The sequence below is a fragment of the Rhineura floridana genome, chromosome 3 (genome assembly GCF_030035675.1).
Source record: "Rhineura floridana isolate rRhiFlo1 chromosome 3, rRhiFlo1.hap2, whole genome shotgun sequence".
Taxonomy (NCBI): Eukaryota; Metazoa; Chordata; class Lepidosauria; order Squamata; family Rhineuridae; genus Rhineura; species Rhineura floridana.
In genome coordinates this window covers 125,271,943-125,288,316 of record NC_084482.1, presented here as the reverse complement: position 1 = coordinate 125,288,316, position 16,374 = coordinate 125,271,943, and the positions used below count along the sequence as shown (strand labels likewise).

Below are 16,374 nucleotides of genomic sequence, written 5' to 3'. Positions count from 1 at the left end.
TGATCAGCAGCAGCAAACTTTTTCTTCAGTTATTTTGCTAGCTGTGTTTGCATCACACACATTGCCACCAGATTGAGCTTTTCCTTCTTCCAAATTCTAAAGAGTTTATCAGGCACTTTAATGCACACTAATTTGGAGGAGTCTAACCACAAAATGAGAGTCAAAGCAAGATGGTTGTATATGAGCTGTTACAGCTACTGAAAATGTTAATTTCTGTTTCTCCAGCAGAGGAAGTACAGAAAATGTTGACAGAAAGACACCTTGTGCGGTGCCTTCCAAATTATGATACAAAACAGCACAATAGTGCAATGGGTAATCTGCCAGGGCTCTTCTAACAACATTAGATCATGTAATAAAAAATGTTATTTTTTTTTGTGGGAGTGTAGGAAGAGGAAGAAAGAGATGAACTCCAACAAAACCAATTAACACTTCACGTACTGAAAAGTGTTAGGAAAAAGAGACACAAAAAGCCCTAACCTAACTGCTTTAGACAGGGAAGTGACCTGGAAAATAGGATGACTCCTCCCCTGGAAGAGGACATGCAAGAATTGAAGCCCTGCCTATCAAGACTGGAGGGAGGAGTAATACTATTCAATGAATGCAGACCAGCATAATCAGGCAAAAAAGATACCAAGGAACTCTTCACCATGAATGCCCAATACAAAATAAAAGTGATCTATGAAAAACTGGAATGTCTCCATCCTCCAAGTCCTTGCTCTTCCCAATATTTTCTAACGAACACGCATTCTCCTATGGCACTGGATGCTTACTGATTTGGAATCACAGATCTTAAGACGTCAAACTGACAACCTACATCAGGTGTGGGAAACTCTGGCCTTCCAAATTGTTGCTAAACTACAACTATCTCCCTTCTGCTCCAGCAAGGATGGCCAATGGCCAAGGATAATAGGTGCTGTAATTCAGCAACATCTGAAGGGTCAAAGGTTCTCCACACTTGAGCTACAAGTGTCATGCCAAGTGAAATGATGGGATATAAATAAGAATGTTCCAACCTATATGTGAAATGCCAGAAAGTAGTTTTTTTCATGTAAGAGCTTAATCATCATTAAAGCTACAACCTGTCTCAACAGCAGATCTACAATAATATTATTCTCTGTTCAAGAGCTACTAGTTCCTTTAAGGAAGACAAAAAGAGCCCCATGCACAATACTTCTTTACTATCAGTTGGCACACGAGGGGCTGTGCACAAGGCTATTTTTCTGCTTTACTGCAGTGGGCTTTTTTTGGCTGGAGGTAAGCAACTATACATTCAGTTATCATAACAGGGCCCTGTGCTAAACATTATGAAAGCTCCATGCATAGTTTCTACTTCTTTAAGGCAGGGAAAGTTATCAATGAGAGTCCTCGGATGAATGGGCCAGCGGAGGGTAACAGCCTTCATATATATGACCACTGACTCAAGAAAAATGGTTTCTTCCTGAAGTGAAGAAAGCTTTATGCTAGAAGCCATGCTGACATTTCACAGTATACAAACACCTAATCCATCTATGTTTATTGAGCTATCAGGTGAAGCTAACATGCTAGTATAAGATAGTGAGCAAATGATGATTGGCCTGCAACCCAACATTCACTGGTCAGTGATATTACTTGGCTTTTGCACTCTTACTGAAGAAAAAACAAGATTCACAATGCAACTACCAATATGATGGGACTTCCTTAAGTCACTGCCAGTAGTAGGATGACACACACAGCTGTTACCCTGGAATAAATGTGGTCATTAGTCCAGCTCCCTTTAAAGGAGGTACAAGAATCCTCCAGATTACCCCTCCAACAGATTAGCTACTTTTTAAGCATGTGCCAAGTGCAGACAGCCTGTCCAACCAAGCTATACCACAGGACAACTTTAGGACAAGGTTTCGAAGCATGCACCCTAATGTCACATATTACAGGGGAAGAGAAGGTATCAGAAAATTCAAGTCACCTGAATCATTCGTATGCTAGGGGAAAATTCCTTCCCACTGCAAATTAGTTAAAGCACAGCCACTTTCTAAAGCCCAAATGGTGTTTGTCATTTCAAGAAAACATTAAAAATATAGTCACATTACCTAGTTGATAGATGGGTATAAAAATAATCATTGGAGCCAAGGCTGTGGAGTCGGAGTCGTAAGCGATTCTGGGTGGAGTCTGAGTCGGTAGAAATGGACTGACTCCGACTCCGATTCTGACTCCTTCATAAACGGCAAATGTATATTAACTAATAATAACAAATTTACTGTAGTAAAATGGTAGCAAAAGGCATTTCATCACCACCACGTGAATCCAGAGCTTGGAAAAGTTACTTTTTAAAACTACAACTCCCATCAGCCCCAGGGATTGGGCTCGTGGGAGTTGTTCTTGGAAAAGTTACTTTTTTAAACTACAACTTCCATCAGCCCCAGGGATTGGGCTCATGGGAGTTGTTGTTCAAAAAAGTAACTTTTCCAAGCTCTCGATTCACATGATGGTGATGAAATGCCTTGTGCTACCATTTTACTACAGTAAATTTGTTATTACTAGTTAATATACATTTGCCATTTATGAAGGAGTTGGAGAGTAGAAAAATTGAGGAGTCGGAGTCGAAGGTCTGGCGTACCGACTCCACAGCCCTGATTAGAGTAGCATAAAGCAAAACCATAAACGATATAATTAATAAGAGGTACACAGCAAGCAATATCCTAGTCTGCTATGCAAGATGTTACATTTGGGTGGGTGGGTGCATACATATGTATATAACAGTAAGATACAGTTGAATATTCAACCACAACACAGCAAACAGGGATTAATTTTTAATCCAAAGGCTCAGCATTATTTAATGGTACTGAACTGAGATTTTAATTTGATTTAATCTGACCACCTGATATGCTTTGGAAATTAACTCCATGGTGAGTTGAATGCTGCTGTTATTACAAAGCCAGGTGAGTGTCTGATAAACTTTGCCCATTTGGGGGGGTTCGGTTTCAGTTGATGAAATCTGATGATGTGGGCAAGGTGCTTGTAGCAGCTTGGCCCAAAACATGGTCTCTCGACCCTTACCTATCATGGCTTATTTGAGCTAGGAAGGGGTGCTTATCTAGGGAATAATTCATTTGTCTTTGTGTGAGGGATACCTTGAAAGAGGCAGTAGTGTGGCTGCTTCTAAAAAGCCTTCCTTGGACCCTGAGGTACTTGACAACTACCCCCCTCCCTCAGAAATAGCCTGGGGGGAGTAAAGTACTTGGCAACTACAGCTTTTTGAGGGCAAGATTGTAGTGGTGGCCCAGGTACAGGCCCTCGTGGAAGAAACAGATAATCTTGATGCATTTCAATCTGGGATCAGGCCTGGTTTGGGGACAGAATTGGCCTTGGTAACCCTGATAGATGAATGGCTATGGGAGAGAGACAGGGGGAGCACAACTCTGTTGCTCTTGCTTGATCTTTCAGTGGCTTTTGATAGCACTGAGTAGGGTGTCCTCCTAGACTTTCTCCTGAATTGACAGCTGGTGGCACCCACTCCTACCTTGGGGAACAGGTTCAGAGAACAGCATTGGGGAATTGTGTGTCCACCTCCTAGCAGTTCTGCTGTGAAGTGACACACAGCACTCCTTTGTCCTCAATGCTATTTAACATGTGACCCAAACACAGGCTTTCCACTATTGTCCTGTACCCTGGAATGTCCTTCCTTCTGCCATACATGAAGCACCATCCATCAGTTGCTTTAGACATTTTGTAAAGGCATATCTTTTTGCCCAAGATTTCCTTGATCCGTAAGATTTGGCCCCGCTATTATTAGAGTCCTCATTTCATCTCTGTTTTTATGATACTGTTTTTATGTTTGTATTTTTGTACACCAGTTAGAGGTCTTTACATGGTTCAGAAATAACTTTAAATAGAAAAGAAATAAAGTAAGTAAATAACTGACACCCCCCCCACACACTCCCATTTCTTGTCTGTGCCACCTACCTTTGCTAGGTTTGGTGCACCAACTGAAAAACTACATGGTTTTGAGAAGTTTACTGGGTTGTGTATAAAGATCACTTTTGCAGTGCTTGGAGACCTTCATAAGGGACCTATAAATCAGGTTCTTACTCTTTTTTGGTGTGATGGCCACACTGACGTAAGCTACCCCTCCATGGGCCACATGCCAGTGATGGACATGGTCAATGTACATTTATGTATGCACACACTACACACATCCAGAACATACTCAGCACCATACAAGTACATAGCATACTCTCCCTCACACACAGTCGCACTTTGAAATGCTGAAACAATGTTTCAGAGAAGCAGAGATAGCTTCCCCCTCCCAAATCATAGCATTGTGATGGAGGAGTGAAAATTGTGCATTTTGCTCTTCACAGAATGATCTGTGAGTAATAAAACGTAGTGCCTCCACTCTTCCCCCAACACAGTGCTGCAACTGGGGACGATGAGAGGCTGAGAAATGTGCTGCCTTTTGCTTTTCACAGATTGTTCTCCCCATGGTGCTGAGGTGGGAAGAAACACTGTCTTTCATAGTGTGATGTTTTGGAGGTGCCCCACCACCACCACCACCGCCACCACCAATGCTGCTGGAAAACTCTATCCTCCCAGCATCTTTCCTCTTCCGGGAAGCACCCAAGAAACCAAAAAATCTTCCCTCCTTCCTGCTGCTGCGTACTGGATGATCAGGAGATCGGGAACAGGAAGAGCTTCAAATGAAGGTCTCCAAGCACTGCCGAAGTGATCTTATACAGGTGCAGTGCTGCTGCTTACAACTTTAGGGCAGGGCAAAAACCACAAAGAGCACCCTGGAAAAGCAAAGAAAACCCCACGAAATCATGGCATTGTGTTTAGAATTTTTAATTTACAACCATCATGGGGCCACAAAAAAATCTCCTGAGAGGCCAAAAATGGCCCATAGGCTAGCCCCCCCGCTACATAGCAAACAAAACTATTTATAATGATTAACCTCTTATTCTAAAAATAATTGTCAATACATAAATCCTTAAGACTATTTAAAATCAATTTAATTGCAGGCTTTTAAAAATAAACTTGGATGGGCAAGTGTTTCTACGTGACAGAGCTACAAGAGAAGTAGATCTGCTTCATCCCCCAACTAACCTTACTGCTTGGATTGAGGGGCTTCAACAGGACCCCTCCTGAAAATTCCAGTTGGCAGTTGTGTGAAGAGCCTTCCATCGTTTTTTGCTCAGTCAGCACTGCCACCCATTCTATAACCTGAGTACTAGAGAGATCTACCCATCTGATCAGCCCAAGTAACCTATCAGAAAAAAATCCAATTAAGCAACAATGCAGAGCATGCAACAACACTCCAATTTGCTTCTGCAAAGTTCTTTATGGAACTGTGAGCTTACAACAATACTTTCCTTAAAAGATTTAGCACCTACTTTTTCTGAATGAAAAGTTTATGTACACATTATAAGAATCAAGTAACATAGCATCCTACATACAGTACAACAAATGCAGAACTAGTCTCGTCAAGTTATTGCAAGCACACTGAAGTAGGAAGGTTTTGCAAAGCTTTCTAAAGTCACCCAAGGAAGGGGTTTAAAGTATGAGGTAGCTACGTCTCTCACCAATTGTATGCCTTTATCTATGTGGAACCAACACCAAATATACAACAGAACTCATCTCACTATGTGATAGTTGAGGATTATGGCATCAAGCTTACAACATGTACCATACAAAGCTAACTCATTAACCTGGTTCTCATATAATGCTAAGCTATAGTTTGTTCAGCTTAAGTGTGGGTTATATTCAACTAAGTTCTGCTCAAGAGTAGAGGCTCACTGAAACTACTGGACCCAAGGTAGTTATATCCGTTAATTTCAGTGAGTATAGTCTGAGTACAACTATCATTCTAGCTTAATTATGGTTTATTCTGATGTCCCCCGCCCCACATGCTCAGTTCGCTGCAGAGGAAAGAGCAATTAGAAAATGAAACCATTATCAGCAAAACAGTTGCAGTTATTTGCTTGTGTGAGATTGATCCTTCTTTGCTCAAAAAACCATGGTTTAGCTTTAGGCGTGATGTGACCAGTTTGGTTGCCTTTTTACCCACCTCCCACTAGAGAATCTCAATAGGAAAGTGGCACATACAACTCCATGAAGCCTCACTGCATGTGAATAGGAAAAGACCAGGAAAACTGAAAGAAACTCCAGAAGGTGTGGATTTATATCTGGCACAGAAGAAGCAAACTACCTTGAAAGTGTATTGTTCTATTGCTTCCTATGACAGTAGCCTCGCTCTCTCACAGTATCAGATGGACATATTTTCCAAATATCACAACAGTTAAGCGATGTTACCTTTTTAGTGTAATCTCAGTGTGATCCTATACTGAAAGGATATATTGCTTTACCAAAAAATACAGCAGAAAGAACAGCAGAAGTGACTAGAGAAGATAGTAATATAAAAACTATATGGCAAGAACTATTGTAACATTTTGGTTACCCAAAGTCTTCCCCTTTGCGCAGAGGAAAAATATGCAACACAATATTGCCTACACACAACATCCAATTATGTAAAGATATAATCACCAAATATTTACATACAGATGAAAGCAAAAGGCAACCGTTTTTGGGGTGCAATTATGTTAACGCTGTCTGGCTTAGAATATTCGTATTTCTCAGGCATTTCTATGACATTTAAAATTTTCACTATATTTATATTCTGTTTTTCTGAGGTGCCATATTCAACACTGTCAAAATACAGCTTTAAAACCATAAAATCACAAAAAATAAAAGGACACAAGTAACCACATTAATAGGGCACAGATGTCAAAGATTAAAAGCTTTCTGGAACAAAGAGGCCTTAGCTGTGTACCTGGATGGAAGCAGAGCAGGAGCCTGGTGCTTTCCCCAAGGGACAGCATTCCAGATCTAGGCAATATGAGTAAGAAGGTCCTGTCTCTACTGCCCACCTAATATATCTCTGACAGCAATGATTCACAGACAAGGGCTTCCCACAGTGGCTTTAACACTCATGCAGGTTCATACAGGAGAATATGACTCTTGGAATATCCTGGTCTGAGGCCCTTAAGGAATTTAGTTAATACCAGCAACATGAACTGAGCCCAGAAACAAACAGGAATATGCTCCCCTTTTCTTGTTGAGGGCCACATTGCCTCTAGAGTAAATCTGTTTTGGGGGAAGGGGGAGCATGCTGGTGCTGAGTGAGCCAGAGCCTATGATTATTGGAGCCAGAGACAAACCTGTTGCGGATTAACTAGTTCAGAACAAAGGCTGCTCTGCTTCAATTTTTACCACAGTTATCTCAGAGGAGCATCCTAAACGTCACTGGGGAAGGAACAAACAGGAAGTAAGGAACTCTGATGTGATGGAAGAATGAGACAGCTTCAGACGATGTCAAGGGGTGCATAAAATGAGGCAGCGCCTGTAAAGTAGCCAATACAGATAGTGTAAGACGGGGCAGGGAACAGAATCCAGCCAAAGGGATGTATCCTGAGCTCCCACCACCTGCAGATCATTTCGACAGGTGGTGGGACTGGCCACCTGTCAATCATCAGAGGACACCATGACATCAGGTGACCCAACATGCCCCTTTGAGCAGGAATTGGCTGCACTAAGAAGTTCTCAATGGGATTAACCATACACACAACTGCCAAGCGCTTCATGTTGCATCTTACAAACACACAAACAAAATTAACTGCAGAAGCAACTAGATATTTCTGTTTTCGCCGAAGTACCATAAATTCCAGAGACCTAAATTAATGCCCAGTTCTGGATCACAGATGCACCAAAGATATATGATTTACTGAAAAAAGATGCTGGGTTGTATCCTATAGTGCCTTTGTGCTAGTGGAAAGTGCTTCTGCACATGCAAAAATTAGATTTTTAGCATTCCCCCTACCTATGGCAGCCCTCCATACTATATCCATAAGTTTTCCAGGAAGTTCCCCCCCCCCAACCTTAGAGGCCTGAGGCTGCAGTTGGCAGAGTGGATTGATTAAAATCATGTGCCCCACCATGCGCTTTCTGCTAGTACAAAGCCATCACTGGATACAACCCACAGAATGCATAGAACAAGTAAAAAACCAAAATTTCAGGAGTTGCAGCCACTCACTTTCCCTGCCGTGTCTCCCAGTAAAGTTATCTTCCCTTTATGTCACAAATGGTCAAACATCTCATAATGGCCATTCATAAGTCAACACTTTTAATTGACTTAAACTGTTTGCAGACCATCAGTGGTTGACAGACCATAGTTGAGAATCTCTCTTGTAAATGGTTTAAAGCTTAATATTAACCAGGCCTCATAGGAAAGATAAGAGAATATGGTTCTCTAGAACTCTTCATTAAAAGCCATCCAACTCATCCTAATGATTTATCCATCATTCAGAAAATGGTAAGAGGAAGGCCTGCCTTTGCTTACAGTTACTTCACTGCTGTGGCAAACTGAATTCTATTATCAATTTGCCTTACCGAATTTCTATCCCTTGTATTAAGAGGGCTCTAGCTAACTTGATGTGGATCACCCAAATCAGACAAGGAATATAAACCATGTAACACACCATTGCGTCTCTGTACCTTCATCAACTCTGGCAACAGTATCACTAGAGTCCACATCAGGAACTATATTAAACAGCACATCCTCTAACACCATGCATGTAAGCATGTATTAGAAATACTCTTCGGTTTTCATCAGTCACAGGTAATCTATGCTTAAGATAAATGACACACACTGGAATTTTAAAACAGGAACCAAGAGAAAGCACTGCTGGAAGCATTACCCTGGCCAGCTAAGATTTTAAAAATTATTACTGGTTGCTTCCTCCATTCCACACAGGGAGGTAAATTATTTCCTCAAAATGAAGGAACCTTGTGAAATAATTGAATTCTTTCGTGAGTACTCAGTCATACCAATTTTCTATGAAGAAGAAATGCTATATTAATTCTTCCCCTTTCATAACTGTTATTTGGGGAAGGGACAAATGAGCTAGCTAGATCATTAAAGCTGAAATCATTTTGGTGGTGATATAAACATTCAGCTTAGTGTCTGAAGGCAATGCAAGCCAAATATAAAATATTCAAGTTACTTTCTGCACCTCATCCCTAACTGAAGAGATAGTGTCTCTCTAAGTGCTTAGCAGCAACATACTAATAGGGGAAGTGATTTCAAAACACAAATGACATGACGACTGACAATAGGCTACCAATGACAAGCCATGGTACCAAGACCTTACAAATAACAGCACACAGGGGGTGCTCAATGAATTCAGTTGGAACAGGAGATGCATTCTAATGTAAAAGGCACAAACACCAATTATGGCTTGCTTTGCTCATTTTACATACTGCATTAAATGGTGATGTGCTCGTAGCGACACAACAGCCTGAAACGTAAAATAAATCCCTCTGAGGACAAGGACAAAGGTAATCCTGTGAGTTTCACCATCAGTAGATCCCGCTGAGTAGTCCCTGCTCTACTGCATGGATGCCTTTGTCACTGTGGCCAGATACTGCATACATTTCACTTTTTTCTGTTACATGAATAAGTTTCTAAAATTCTGTAGTGCATTTACAAAAAAATTAACTGGTTTGCCTACAGAAGTCCAAATTGGCAGAAGACAGTACATTAGGCATACTTCCTACAAAAAGGAAAGTAGCTTTTTTGGGGAGGGAATCTTTATGTGCAATACATCAAAGAAAAATTCAGCCCTGATTTAGAGAACACACACACACTCTACAGTCAATGAACAGGTAGAAGCTGGACCTGGTTAATCATGAGTCAGAAAAGATCCAAACATTATAAATCAAATATTGGTCCAAATGAAGGAAAGGGACTCTGCAATATGCCCTTGAGTTATATTTGACAGAAAACACTGCACCAGTGCTTTTTTTCTCACTTCTCTGACTGAGTATTACTTCCTAGAAAAGGGATGGATGCCAAGAGAGTTGTTGCAGTAAGGTACTGCTTGTGGGTTTCCCATAGGCATCTGGCTGGCAACTGTGAGAGCAGGAAGCTAGACTAGGTGGCCACTGGCATGATCCAGCATGGCTGTCTTGAGAGCTTGCTTAGAGGCAAAAGAAAAAAATGGAATAAAATAGCTATTGTTCTAATTTATATTAGTGCTAGACTATTGGACTGAGATCTATACATATTACTTTTGTAATAACTTAGTTAGGCCATATTAGTACCAAAAAATCAATGTCTTAACTAGAAAAACTTGAACCTCTTGCCCACAGTTGAATAGTATTACATTAGTAAACCAAACCGTCTTCTCAGAATTGATCTAGACTGCTATTTTTGAAGCATAAAGCCTGAGCCATATGTAAACAGGAGCCACTGCTCAGATTAATGCAGGGCTCCACACCAAATCAGAAATGGTAGACTGTGGGAAGCTGGTAAGCAGCTGTCTAGCTACTGGAAGTAACATCTGAAGTTTTTGCAGCATAAGTGAGAGGAGAGAGTGTGGGAGTGAAAGAGAGACAACATGGAAACCGCTTCCAGGTCAGAGGGTGGAAGAGACATACGAGTTTTGGTTGGAAACACTGTGCTAAGTATCAATCATATTGAACACAGAATCAGAGTACTCTACAACCCATGGGCCTGAATAGTTGGCAAATAAGGAAAACAGATATTAGGACATCTGTTTCCCAGTAGTGAAACAGAATATCTGATAGGGGGAAACTGAAGAGGAAAGTTCCATTATTCTAGTATTCTCACAGATGTTTGAGGCTGAGAGTATCATAACTTTATCCAAGCCTGATGATTTTTGGGAATACTTCCAATGCCTTTCTTTTGAGCAGACTTTAACCTACTGGAGGAGGAATGCTGTATCGTTTTTTAACATTATTTTTTAATTCTAAAATTACAAAATTGGATTTACATTCTTGTTTAATCTTTCGCATAGTATAAGAACCTAAAGGCAGCCTGCTGGATCAGGCCATCTAATTCAATAGCCTGTTCTCATGGAGGCCAACCAGATGCCTTTGAGGAGCCTGGAAGCAGGACATGAGCACAACAGCACATTCCACACATTCCCAGCAACTGGTATTCAGAGTCATACTGCATCAGACAGTGGAGGTAGACACAGCCATCATGATTAGTAAGTAACCACTGACAGCTTTATCCTCCTTGCATTTATCTAATCCTCTTTTAGAGCCATCCAAGTTGACGGCCATCATACCTCTCGTGGTAGTGAATTCCATACTTTAATTATGTGCTGTGTGAAGAACTACTTTCTTTTGTCTGTCCTGAATAGGACGGACTATATAATGGCATAAATGCAAAGAGAAGAATGAATGAGCCTATACAAAAAAACCTAGGTACAGCACAGAATAAAGCTGCAGACTATTCTTATTATTGGAGGAGCAGCTATGAAATGCTTGTAAGGGTGTAAGGAATTCATACTGAATGCAAGATTTGAAATGATTGAGAATTCATAGAAAATCTGAAAGAGTTAACATGTAACAAGAAGCCCCATTTTTTCCTAGTGTTATAGAGCTTATGTATGTTATGCTTCTTCTCTAGGTGATTAAGCTTATTTTTAAGAAGGGTGGAACATTCATACTCCTAGTTGTAATCAGGCTTAAACAGAGAGCTGCGATGTATCTGACAGATGCTGGAGATGCAGGCATCAGAAGAGCTGGTTGATGGTCATGTCATAAAACAGAGTTATGGGGGAAAGTCCAACATTTCATCTTTCAGATTATTGTGTAAGTAATCACACTTAGCATCAAATTACTGTGTAAGTAATCACACTTACTACTCCTAATCAGCAGATTGATGCTAAGGACACAGAGTTTCCAGCTCTCATGATTTTGGGAAGAAATATTAACCAAGACTTATAATAGCCAAAAACTGGAAGTCAGATCTCAAACTGGATATGAAGGACTGACTAACAATATGCATTGATTTACTATGCAAAAATAGTTGAAGATTTGATCAATTTCTAAAATGTGGGGAAAACATGGGGCCTACTTTTGGCTCAGAAATTTTAAACATATTAGTGTAAGATCCGTTATCTGCTATAATTTGTCATTTTATTAATAACAGTATTAAACAAAACCTAGCCAAAGCTATAATTTTGAGTTATATGAGCAACTTTCTCTTTATAAGAATATGTGAAGACATTTCAGATTAACCAGGTGCAGCTGTAACAGGCCAAACCTCTCTTATGCAGCTCCACCTTGCATAAGGGCAATACAAATAAAAAAGGAAATAGACAACAAAGCCCCAGACATACCCCACCAGATGAAAGCACATGGACAAATTAGACATGCAAACAGGGTTTTCCCACTCAGAGCTGCATATTAGTGGTCTAGCCCATGAACACAAGAAGAGGGGTGTGTGCAAGTCTGTGCAAATAGAACTGTTTTGCTTAGACGAAGTACAGATTTTCATTTTACTGTACACAGTCAAGAAAGTGAAACATCTGAGATTAGCAACTTAGCTCCCGTCACTTGAAATCCACCATATACAAACTCACAAGGACAGCCACCAGAACTGGAAACCTTTCTTTAACTACCACACTTGGAATCTATCAAGCCTGCAAAGCATGCACAACCTGAGAGGCAGACTATTCAGAAAAAACATAAGCTCTTTCAGTGGAACGTTAAGCCTCTCTGGATTTCTGCAATACATCAGCATATTAGCTGTTATGTTGCACATTTTGGAATAGAAAGCCTTCCTTTGAACTTTTTAAGTCACTAGGAGTCCACCCTCCCCACAAAAATATTCTTCTAGCAGCATTTTCGACCGAAGTGTAAAGCAACCTGGTTGGCTTCCATGCAGGCGATGGCCTCTTCCAAGAGGGAAAACTCCACGCAGATATAGCCATAGTCGTAACCTGGGGACAGCATTTAAATACAGACGGGATTTGCGTTAGTGCCAGAAAGCCACAATTTCAGTACCCAATTCCCCCTTCCCTTCAGCACACACCCAGCTACCACCAACCCTATGGTCCCCACAAAACAAAATAATGGCAACAGTTGATGCTCTTTATAACTGGGGTTAAACTCAAGTTTTGGTTTGGTACTGCATGACCACAAGCCCATAATCCTCTTTACTCCTCCCGAATTTATATAATATAGTAGGCAATTTGGGTTTCCATTAAAAAGACCAACAATGGTGTAATGAGCTCATTCTCCTAGAAATTAAGGAGATACTGAACACCCCAGGCTACAGTTATTAAAGTAACGTCATATCCCTTTCACAAGTCCAGAATCTGATTTCAAGAGCAATATTTAAACCCTTGTGGAACCAAGAAGCCAACATGCTTTTTTTAAAACTGTAGTTAGAGTAGTATTAGTCTCAGAATTTTTCACCCCAAGTGAAGAATAAGAACAATTTTTTTAAAATGTTTTGATTTTGATTTTTAAACTGAGTTAATGCAGTTCCAGGACACTAAAGAATATTAACAAAAGTATCCTAAAATGTTGTTATTCCTTTCTTCACAAGTAGTCCAGGTTAAAGGACAAGCAATTATTGCTGAAGTCATTCGTCAATCTCTTTAGTTAACTGTATTTCATTGAGGAAGAGAATATTTTCTAGCGATGAAAGCTATTTCAAGAAGGGATGCACCCATCTGCCTGAAACAGAGGTCAGAAGGGTACATAAAAAGGTCCTTACCTCAAAATTATCAAGGATTCATAACCATCTAAATTAAAACCAAGGCTTACTCAGGGGAAGATGTGCCACTTTAAGCAGGGTGTGCAAAGTTTCCAAGGCTGAAACTGCAAGAACTGGTTTGCATTGGTATAATTCATAACAAAACAAAAAGAGAACATTGTGTGTTGACTGCTTCATCTACTCAGATGCTTCAGTTCTTTTCACAAAAAAAACATAAACCATAAACATTATGTACTAATTCTGTCCTATCTGGTATTGCAGATTTCACAAATTAAAGCAACAGAAGGCCTTATATAGCAGAGATAAGTACTTGAACAGGTGTATGCACAGGTGTTTGTTGTTTTTAAAAAGCCAGAAACTAAGCAACATACACACACACCTCTTGTACATTTGTGTCTATCAGGAGATACTGCCTTCATGTGACATGCAATCACTGCAGTAACATCTTAAAACTGGTTTGCAATTCTTTAGTTTCCTTGTCACTTGGAGCAGAACTACTTTTTACAAGTGACATAGGGATGCTGTCAAAAAATGTCAAGTTCTCCCCAGCTCCACAATGTACAGCAACACTTATCCATATTGTGATGTCATCACATTGTATGTTTTGTGCATCCATCCCTATCCCACATCATTGGTTGCTGCTGGCAGGGAAACACTGAGATGATGTTATGATATGACTGTTGCTACACATTTAAAGGGCAAAGGGGCTAGAATGTTTAAAGCAGACGCCACTTTCAGCAGCCTTTCCATGTCATCTGTAACTTATAGTTTTGCTAACAGTGTTAAATCGTTCCAATTTATCTATTTTCTCAGGAAAAAATCCCAGAAGATGCAACAATATCCATGTTGATAACCACAAAGAATTATATACCTGAAGGCCGCCCTGGGCTCCTACTGGGAGGCAGGGTGGGATATAAATCTAATAAATAAATAATAAAATAAAGGTTGAACTATTGAACTCCTTGCAAGCAATTTACCAGCTTTACAAAAGCTACATTTTATTTTATTTTTATTTAACTGAATAGTGCTTAATTGTAAATAAAATTTCTAAAAATTACCTCATGCCATTTGTCTATCAACCTGTATATAGTGAGAAAATTCCCATTCTAATGAAACTTGCTTGCAAAGAAGCAGCTTTTCCTTCAGGCTTCACAAACACACGGCAACAGAGTTGCCATTCGGAAAAGACAACTGGAAAAAGGTTGTTCAGAACTATAAATACCTACTGAAATAAAATTTGTGCCATACTTTCACTAAGCTGGTCTTAACAGAAAGAAAAACCACAATGAACACCAATAAGGAAATTAACCATATTCTCCTCAAATATAATGCCTTTTGTCATGAACTCTATTTTTATTTCTATGTACTGAGATCGCTCTGGCCTTAATAAGGTCAACTCTTTGTTTATTCTGTTTATTTATTTTATTAAATTTATATCCTGCCCTTCCTCCCAGATGCAGCCCAGGGCAGCAAACAAAAACATTAAAAGCACTTTAAAAAAACTTTAAAAGAAAAGATAACAGAGATTGTGCCTGTCTAATGTTTAAGGGGAGGGCATTCCAAAGGGTAGGTGCCACAACACTAAAGGCCCACTTCTATGTTGTGCGGAAAGGACCTCCTAATAAGATGGTATCTGCAGGAGGCCCTCACCTCAGACAAAGTCAGGAAGTGTGACTAGGTTATATTGCATGTGATTTTAACAGGTTCATATTTTCATGTATGCTGAAGGCATTTATATGGTGCAATACTGGAATAGTTTTCGTTTATCCTAGCAACTCTTGAAAGATATGTTAGGCTGAGAGAAGCTGACTTGGTCAAGGCCACTTGATGAGCTTTGTGACCAAGCAGAGATTTTCATGCTGGGTCTCTGCCATACAAATCCAGCACAATCCAAGCAGCACCCCCAGCAGACTTCTGAGTTATTCAGAGCACAATGCAGATGCCAATTCCCCCAAACCTTTCACTGTTTATCTGCACTGCCCATTTGGACTTTGCAGCCCTTTAAACATATTTATTAATTTGTTATTAATAGGATTTTATGCCCCTTTTTTTGTTTTTCAGAAATACCAAAGTGGTTCACAATATAAAATACACAAAATAAATAAAAACAGTAAGCCTTAGCAACATCACAGTAGCAAAAGGCAACAGGAATCAACACTAGCAGTCAGGGAAAGCCTGGATGAACAGATAAGTTTTTAGTTGATGGCAGAAACACACCACCTTTAGGAAGAGCATTCCACAAAGCAGGTGCCACAACAGAAAAGTCCCCATCAAACAGATATCCCTAGGCTGAGGCACAGTCGGGAAGGCCCCATTAGCAGATGGTAACCATCTGGGCAGTCTATATGGGAGAAGGCAGTCTTTCAGGTACCTGGGTCTTGTGGTTTAGAAAGCCCTAGAAAGCCCTGAAGAGCTCAACGCACACCTTAAACTTGTCTCAGAAACTAATCAGCAGCCAGTGCAGTTCTTCAGCATCAGTGTTATGGGCATGCAATAGGAGGTCCTATTGCATAGCCTGGACACTGCATTCTCCACTAGCAGCAACTTTTAAACCAAGCCTAAGGGCAACCCCACAGAGTGCATTACAACAATCCAACCTAGAGATTACCAACACATGGATCACAGTAACCAGTTTATTCCCAACCAGGAGCAGTCATAACTGGTTACCAACCTAAGATGGTTATGGGTGCTCCTTGCCACAACTTGGGCCTCCAGTGACAAAGAGAACCCCCTCCCCCGATTGCACATGCCCCTTCAGGGAAAGTGCAACCCCATCCATGTTCCCTGATTCCCAAATCAGTGAACTA

The 16,374-nt window shown here is 40.4% G+C and overlaps 1 protein-coding gene across 3 annotated transcripts in view; it reads right to left on the bottom strand.

Moving 5' to 3' along the window:
- The window catches only part of RBM6 (RNA binding motif protein 6), a 93,085-nt gene that overhangs the window by 54,626 nt on the left and 22,085 nt on the right, over nucleotides 1–16,374 (bottom strand). For all 3 annotated transcript variants that reach the window (XM_061617783.1, XM_061617785.1, XM_061617784.1), the window contains exon 6: nucleotides 12,712–12,785. In XM_061617783.1, the coding sequence (XP_061473767.1) occupies nucleotides 12,712–12,785 (74 nt within the window). The remainder of the gene's footprint in view (nucleotides 1–12,711; nucleotides 12,786–16,374) is intronic.